Genomic DNA, 9,396 nt, shown 5'->3' on the forward strand with positions numbered 1-9,396 from the left:
TTTTTAATTAATATCAATGAATTTATGAAGCTCTTGATATTTTTATGTAGATGATAAGAAATGCTAAATTTTTGACAAATTCCAATAAATTGATTTAAGTAATAATTAAATAAATAGTTACTCAACAATTTAGTGATTTCACTTATGATTCATTATGTATTATGATAATATTTTAGATAAAAAAATGTTTTTAAAATTAAAGTTTCTATTATTATATATTTTGTTATCAATTTTCAATTGCGTTCTAAACATAATACAAAATATGATTATATTAACATTATTCTATTACGAAATCATCATATATAATATATTATTTGTTATACTGTTTGTTCTTTTCAACCTATTAATTAATTTCTAATTGTATATGATGAAATTACATACATAAAAAACAATTTTTTCTCTTTTCTACATATTAATTAATTTAGCATTATATATGATGAATTTATATATATATAAGCTATTTTTCACATTTCAAAATAACAAAATTGTTATTTAATATTACTCACTTAATAAATTAACTAAGTTATGTTTACCAATTCATTGTGCATTATTATTATGATTGCAATTTAATGAAGCATAGGTGAGGACATATAGTGGTCACCCTAACAATTAATATTTGTGTTTAAATTATTATTAGTAATTAAAACTACTTTGTGTTCGATGAAATTATTTGATTAGTGAGAATAAATTTGATTTAGAAAAATGATTTCTAGAATGTAAAATAACAACTATATCATATTTGTTAGGTGCAATAATTGTTTATGTAAGGTATAACGATCGAAATGTGACGTTTGAATTGTTTACGATTTTAAAAGATTTTAGTTAATGTTGCATCGTTACCCTGGTTATAACCTTTGGTAAAGCGACAAATGCATGATCCTACAATTGGTATATATAAGAGTCAAAGTCATGAGATCAATTCTCATATATTGCAATTAGTGTTATTATTGATATTGTTGGAGTGCAATAATTGTCTTTGTTGGATACATCGATCGAATCATGATGATTGAGCTACTATACAGTTTAAAATATTTGAGTTGATGTGTAATATCTATTCTAAAAAAAGAAAAAGTTAAACAAAATTCGCAAGGAGTTAAAAGTTAGCAAAAACACAATTGATATTTAACTTAATAACAAGTTTAGGGGTTTTATTTTAACATCATTATGATAATTTAGTTAATTAAGAGAATTTTATTTGACAGTCACTATATGCACTCCATTTAAATACATTGTGATTTTGATTTTAGAAAAATTTACTATTCTCTTAATTTTATTGTTATTGTTTTCCATTGTGAATAATATTTGGATGAAAATTATCTTTGTTAATTTGAGAGAGCTGTCATTATGTTATAATCATGTAAATTGAAAAATGTTATATAAATAAGTGAATATATTTGATTTATCATTATGATGTATTTTTATTTATTGTGTTTTGATATATTTAGATCAAAAAATACTCATAAACAAGATGTTATTTAAACGATTTTAAAAATTATTTAAATCTTTTTAGTATATATTTCATTATTAATCACCCACGTGCATCGCACGTGATCATTCCTAGTTTATGTAAATTTACGAGACACTTTATTCTGGAAAATTATATTTTTGTCTTCATGTTTTTTTTTTGGTTATGTTGATTAATCTACGGACGTGACAATGACACATTGCCCGACTCTGCATCAGCATTTTCTGATGTCGTGTCATCGATTTTTCGACGTTACCTCAGCACTGCGATGAAAATGACAAAAATTGAAAGAAAATTGTAAATTACTCATATTTATTTCGAAACTACATCCAACCTCGTTATCTGATAAGCCTAAATGAAGTTGGTAAAATGATCAAAGTACATGCTAGTATGTAGAGCATCTACGTTGTTCCGAGTCATATGACTAATAATGTACAATCATAACTGCGGATTAATACTCTCGATAAGTTATAACCACTTGGAAAATCTGTGGTAGGGTTGTTCAGTGCATCATCAAATGATCATCAATTTGTATGAATGGGCATCTTAATGCCATTACCAATTAAACATGACGTTTATATAACATATATCCTTATTTTAGGCAGTCCAATCGACTAGGAACCAGTTTAAAATATACAGTACACTTCTTAATGAGTTTTACGATCTTACGTTGAGAGGCATACATAATTGTATTTATTGTATATTCAAGGATTTTATATATACAGCTTTGGTATACAAATAAAGTAAATGTCATAATTTGATAAAACTATAAAATATTATTAAAATAGATATTTTTTTACATAAGAGTCAATAAAACTCAAGCAACAAGTTGGCTCGCTGGAAACCTACTCTAACAATCTCTCACTTGCCTTATAGCCAACGACACATTGTTTCGCGATTTTTCTCAAACAATGTTCATGGCAAGAGCTTCTTTTGTAGATCAATAACGTTATCTACAGAGCGACTCTCTCTATTGATATGTCTCTTCTTCCCACAATCTCTCGGATTATATGGAACTTCCTCAGTATAGGTTTTGTTCGCTGATGAGACCTCGATACCTTTGCTTGCGCAACGACTCCAATGTTTTTGCAGTAGACCAAGACTGGATCAACTCCTTGAGGAATGTCACCCGATTCTTGGACAAAGTATCTCATCTAAACTGCATCCTTTACTGCAGATACGTATTCGACCTCAGTGGTTGAATACGCTATGGTGTTTTGTTTGGAACTCTTCCAAAAGACACAACCATCATTGAGCTTGAATACAAATCCAGATGTTGATTTTGAATCATCTACATCTAATTAGAAACTAGAATCAGTATAGTTTTCTAATTTTAATTCTCCACTCCCCTAAACCATGAACATATTAGTAGTCCTTCTCAAGTATTTAAGAATATTCTTCACGGACTTCCAATACAATGGACCTAGATTCGACTGATATTTGCTTGCAACACTCAGTGCAAAGGTAATATCAGGTCGAGTAGATATCATATCATACATAATATTGCCAATGGCAGATGCATATGGAATATGAATTATGGTTTCTATCTTCTCATCAGTCTTAGGGCACATAGACTTAATAAAGTCATACTATGACACAATGGAAGATATCTTCTCTTGAAATCCTCCATAGATAATCTTCTCAATATGTATCGATATAAATTGAGGGAGCCCTAGCATTTTCATTGATCTGTCTTTATAGATTTGTATTCCTAATACATAGGATGCTTCATTCATATCCTTCATAGAGAATTTACTAGTCAATCATACTTTAGTTGACTACAACATCCCTACATCATTCTCGATGAGTAGTATGTCATGAATATAAAGTACTTGGAATGTCACTATACTCTCACTAACCTTCTTGTATACACATGATTCCTTGAGATTTTTAACAAAGTCAAACTCTTTGATAGTGATGTCAAATCAGAGGTTCCAACTCCTCAATGTCTGTTTGAATTCATAGATGGATCTATAAAGTTTATATAATTTATGCTCACTTTCTACTGATGTGAATCCTTCTGGTTGAGACATGTAAATCTCTTCCTTAATGTCACCATTAAGGAACGATGTCTTCACATATATCTTTCATATTTCATAGTCATACCATGATGTAATGGATAACAATATCCTAATGAAATTGAATATTGCGACTGGAGAAAATTTTTTGTCATAGTCAATAAGTTGTCTTTGAGTATATCCTTTTGCTATCAATCTTGCTTTGAAGATTGTTATCTTCTCATCTACCCCAAGTTTTTTTTGTAAATTCATTTGCTTTCTATGGGAACATTTTCTTCAAGTGGATACACTAAGGACCATACTTAGTTTGAATACATGGATTTCATCTCAGACTACATGGCTTTAAGCCATTTGGATGAATCAACATCTAATAATGCTTTTTTGAAGTTTCTTGGATCACATCCATGAATGAGCTCATCTTGAAATTCTTCAAGAAGTAGGCTCATCCTCATAGGTGGCATTGAGACCCTTTTTTTTATCTCTTAAGAGCTTGTATTTATTCAACTAGATGTTGGGGTGTGAGTTCTACTATTTTTGGAGTGGGTATTTCTTGTATCTCGTCGAGTTCTATCATCTCACATTTTCTATCTATTAGAAACTCCTTCTCCAATGAGGAGACATTTCTCGAAACAAACAAATTTGTTTTATTGGGATCATTGAAATAATAACCAACAGAACTGTTTGGATATCACACAAAATAGCACAAATTGACTATGCTATCCAATTTATGTTTCATTGTCTGCTTCACATAAACAAGACATCCTTATATTCTTAAATAAAAAAGAATATTTGGGAGGCTTTCTCATCCATATCTCATATGAAGTTTATTCATTGTCTTTGAATGGACTTGGTTCAAAAATATTGTCGGAGTCTCAAGCGCAGATCTCCAAAAAGATAACGACAATTCAGTGAATCTTATCGCAGATCGAATCATGTCCGATTACGACATTCAGACAGAATATTCAAGTAAGGTGTGGCAAGTGGGGTACATTATGAGAAAATCTCATTTTCCTTAAAGTTGTCCTGAAATTCAGTACTTCAGTATTATCCATCGATTAGATTGAAACATTTTATTACTATTTCTTAATTGTTTATCTACTTAGATCTGAATTCTTTGAACATTTCAAATTTTTAAGACTTGTATTTCATCAAATACATATACACATATCTCAAAAAGTCATTGGTAAAGGTAATGAAGTAAGAATGCATATTTTTGTGCTAACAGTCAGTGGGTCGCACACATCTGTATGGACCAAATCCAATAGATCATGTACATGTTCCTCTTTTCATAGGAAATATGCTTTGATCATCTTTTTTTAGACAAAATTCATATGTATTAAGTGGGTTTATGTTTAACAAATCAAACATATCCTTTCCACTAGTTTGTGTATCATTTTTTGATAAATATGACCTAGCCTAGTGTGTCATGAGTATCTTTGATTTAGATTATCTTGTTTTCTTTTATTTGTTGTTGAAATCTTTTTGACATTCACTTATGATTGCCAAAAAATTTATGGCTATGATAATTTCTTATGTCCAAACTTCTGTATTGAAACAAACATGTTCTGACTTATCTGGTTTTGTGAGTCTTTTAAGTAGTTTTTTAATCATGCTTCTTATTGCACTTGGTTTTTTTTTTAAATTCTCTTATTTTGAAGTGTCTTTTTCGTTCCAAACGAAGAAACCGTCTAACAAAGAATGAATGATAACAAGATGATGTCATCATGAAATTCATTGAGAATCATCTAAGCAACTTTTGGTTTGTCTAAGCAACTTTGGTTTGCCTTAAACAATAATTCTACAATTTTTTTAATACAAGAAACCCAAACTTGTCAAATTTATATTTGACTTCTTAGAATGATTGGAACTATACCTTCTTTATTTTTTGGTTGTGCTTGGGGAATTTCGGTTCGAGTTTCGCTTCCATCAGTTGCATCACACGTTATTTGTGTCTTGCACAAGAGGTTTTATTTCATCATCGATGCACATGCTAAAAAAAATTAAAATTGAAATTTTGTAAATTAATGGATTAAGAATTATCGACTGACGACTAGATTAAAAATGAAAAACATGCAAGTTATATAAACAAAAATATAAATTTCCTGAGTAAACATTTTATAATATATTGGATGTATTATAATGTGTGTGGTCAAACATGTCTGAGCTCTACATTAAATATGGAGAAAATAATTTTTTTATTTATTTAATAGCTATTTTTGGACACATACTAAAAAATTCAGAAAATTATCTACGACTTCGACTTTCGTGGTACAAGTTGAGTGATTTAATAATCAAATTAAACTCAAGTTACTTGATTTCTCCGCCTGATTTCTTTCATAAAAAGCCTTTCATTATTGCCCATTTAATTAAAAAATGACTCTTGAGAGTGGTTGACTTTAAACGACGACTTAGTTAATGAAAGTCGTCATGCTTGAATCGAAAATGAAAACCACATAATATTATATTGTCAAAAATTCGGACAGTCGCTTTTATATGTATATAAATCAACAGACACGTATTTTAAAAATACATACGAGTACAATCGTAAAATCGAAAATTTGAGAAATGGTATATTATACATTGCTTGCTTAGATTTCTGTTCTCTCATATATAAAAATGGATAATATTTACACATCAAGTTTTACAATTTATGTAGTTAAATTCAGGAAAATTGTATTTTTGGTTATGTATGTTTGTTTGTTTTGTTTTGTTTTTGTTTTTTTATTTATGATTTTGGTCATTTACGTAATTAAATTTCAGTGTTAGTCATATATCTTTTGATTGTTTGCAGTTTTAATCTTTTTTTCATTGAGAGTTCCGATTTAGCACTACGTTGGTATCACAACGGCATTGTATTTGTTTGATGTCAAGGCCATGTCCGAAAAAGAAAAATTGTAAAAAAAAAAAAATGACATGCTAAGATTGGAATTTGAAAATATATATGATCAAAATCGTAAACAGACTAACATACAAAAAATACAATTTTCTCTTTAAATTCACAACATGAAACCATTGTTTTTAAAACAGGATCGGTCGGTTCAACCAGGAACTGGTCACGAGTCTGGTTCGTACATAGTCTAAAAATCTTTTTATGGTCAAACTGGTGAGAGCCGATCAACCAGTTAAAAATAGGTCCGACTCGTTCACTACTTTTTAATTTTTTTAAAATTTTTAAGAATTTGTTTATTTTCTTATATTTTTTTAAATTTTTTTTTNAATATAACAGTTTTCCGATTGAACCGTGTCCAACCATTTTAATCATTTTTATAAAGTTGATCGAATCGATTGTGAAAAACACAATGTATATTTAGGAGATGCACCAAATCAAAGGCAGAGGCTCCTATTCCCGATCATTTCCAAGAACCGCGTAAGTCAACGTTATATCTTTAGCAATTCATTGACTTTAAAAATACATACATGCATATATATATACACACACACACACACATAAAATATTTCCTGACCGCCATTGCTTGATCGACCTTTTATTTATGTCTCGCCTTTATGTTGATCCAAAACAAGTATGATTTTAGAAATCACTTTTATCGTTTTCCTTCTCATTCCCAATGTTCATTCAAAAAAGGGTTGCTCGACTTCGGTTTGCGGTAACAAGAACTTGCCTATTCGATACCCCTTCCAGTTACAAGGCCAAAATCAGAAGGGTTGTGACTATCTTGCCTTAAATCTAACGTGCAGCAGCATTCAAGATGTTCCCCTCCTGAATCTTCCCGATTTCGGAGATTTCTATGTAAGAAACATCAACTATTCAGCTAACACGATACAACTTCACGATACAAATGATTGCCTCCCTAGTCGATTCATGAATGCTAAGGCCTCAAGTTCTCCTCTGACTGCCCTGAGTTACCAGAACTACACCTTTTTTAGCTGTGCTCAGAGGAATTTAAGTTTGAGTTTCCCCGTCATCAGTTGCCTAAGTAACTCCACGTTTTCTGTATTAGCAACTTCATCGATATCACGTGCACAAGAGATCAACTCTCTAGGATGCAGTGTTATTGAAACTGTGTCTATCCCGGTTTTATCCCCACTTCAGTATGAGTATAATGGATTTAATGATGATCTTGTGTTGACATGGAATGCAACGACTTGCAAGGCATGTGAAAAGAAGCAAGGACTTGGGGCAGGTAATTAAATGTCTTCATCAAAGATAGGCTTGCTATCAATAAACGTTCTTTATGAAATATATGAAAACTTATTCATTTAATGAACTGTGCGTATATCATCCATGTTTAGCATAGGCTAAACCTTATGTCAATTCTTTTCAATATTCTTGCTGCATATAAATTTTCCTTGTTTAATCGTGTTGGGACTTTCTTAAGATGAGATTATTAATTAATTTTAGTGTCATATTGGAGTATATGACAGTCGGGGAAGATGAGAAAAACCATGAACACACCAGAATACCAGAGATAATCAAGAAATAGATTTATATAAATCATAGGATATATGTGTCGAAGTGTGTGTATGTATGTAACTGGACCATGATGTATTTAAAAACTTTCTACAATTCTAAAAAAAGACTTCTCCACAGGGAGTAATGTATATGTTAATTCATCACAAGGTTTTAGCTAATTATCATGTGCCTTTTTTTGCTGACAGGCTATACCGTGCTGATAGTTTTTGCGACCCTTTTAGGACCTTTTCTGTCGTGTCTTGGTTTATATGTACTGTTGGCGATAATGTTATATATCATAAGACTGATAAAGAAGGCTACACAAGCAATATCGTTACTAGTAAGTCGACTTGCGGCCTACCTTGTTATCCGCCGAGGTCAAGTTGCACCAGCGGTAAGACCAACAACAACACAGCCTTCAAATGTGGCAGCTGCTGGATCTGCCACTAATTCTTCTGCCATCAATAAGCTGAACATAATTGTTGTTGGAGAAAGCAGACGAATCCCCGGGCCTAATAGCACGTGTTGTCCAGTATGTTTGGAAGAATTCAAACCCAAAGACAGAGTTAAAAGTATTACTGATTGTGGCCACTGCTTCCATGAAAGCTGTATAGACCTGTGGCTGAGGACTCATAATTCATGTCCCATTTGTAGAAATGCAGCATCTTAGTTAATGCTAACATACATATACAACAGATAATCTTGATAGTTCGACGTGAGAATACAAAATGGAGTGCAACAACAGTCCTATATGACCTCCTACCCTTTCAGAATCCTGAAACAAATGAGACAGGTCGTTGTTAGATGTTGCACTAGTGAAATCCTATTCTCCGTTTTTTTTTTCAGAATACAGGACGAACAAGTAGACCTTTAGAGGGGACGAGATTCAACATTTACATTTTATCTTCGATTGAGTTTGAGTTAACGGGAGAAGTTCACTAAAGAGCGTCTGTCAATAATATAATGGAGAGTTCCTAGTTAGGAGGTGGTTGGTGTTAATCAGCCATTTCCTTTGCTTGCTCGTGCCGTTGCTCGATCAAACACAACCGCACTAAACTGCTTTTTCTCCGATCGAGGAAGTAGGGGAGCCCAAGCCACTTTGTCCACCGCTCTCTCTTCTCTTGCCAACCTTTCCTTTTATATGATATATGAACATTTGGATTTTGGCTGCCTAGTGTCTTTCCATTTGTTTAGTCTTGTAAGTCAAGAATTACCGCTATCTGAAGCTTAAACCAATAGCTTTATATAATAGACTTTGTAATTCATCTTAAAAGTTTTTGGATGTTCGACATATTTCGTTACTTTATGTTGATATTTTATTTGGATGATTTTATCATAATGAATGATGAATTTTGTGATATTGAACTTGTTGTTTTATTCTTTATTATTATTGTTATTCTACGTATGCTTGTTCGTTCTAATAATCTCCGAGGAAGATCTGAGCTCCCACCATATACTTGTTGATATGCCATAGCATAAAGGTGTGAGTTTAAAATGCTAGA

The 9,396-nt window shown here is 31.5% G+C and overlaps 1 protein-coding gene across 1 annotated transcript; it reads left to right on the top strand.

Annotated features, from left to right (window-relative positions):
* Positions 1–6,963: 6,963 nt before the first annotated feature.
* LOC140985094 (putative RING-H2 finger protein ATL21B) lies at positions 6,964–9,396 on the top strand. Its single transcript, XM_073452853.1, has 2 exons — positions 6,964–7,625; positions 8,101–9,396. Exons 1-2 carry the CDS (start codon positions 7,007–7,009, stop codon positions 8,562–8,564), a joined length of 1,083 nt encoding a protein of 360 aa, XP_073308954.1. The 5' UTR covers positions 6,964–7,006; the 3' UTR covers positions 8,565–9,396.

This window comes from Primulina huaijiensis, chromosome 9 (genome assembly GCF_012295235.1).
Source record: "Primulina huaijiensis isolate GDHJ02 chromosome 9, ASM1229523v2, whole genome shotgun sequence".
NCBI lineage: Eukaryota > Viridiplantae > Streptophyta > Magnoliopsida > Lamiales > Gesneriaceae > Primulina > Primulina huaijiensis.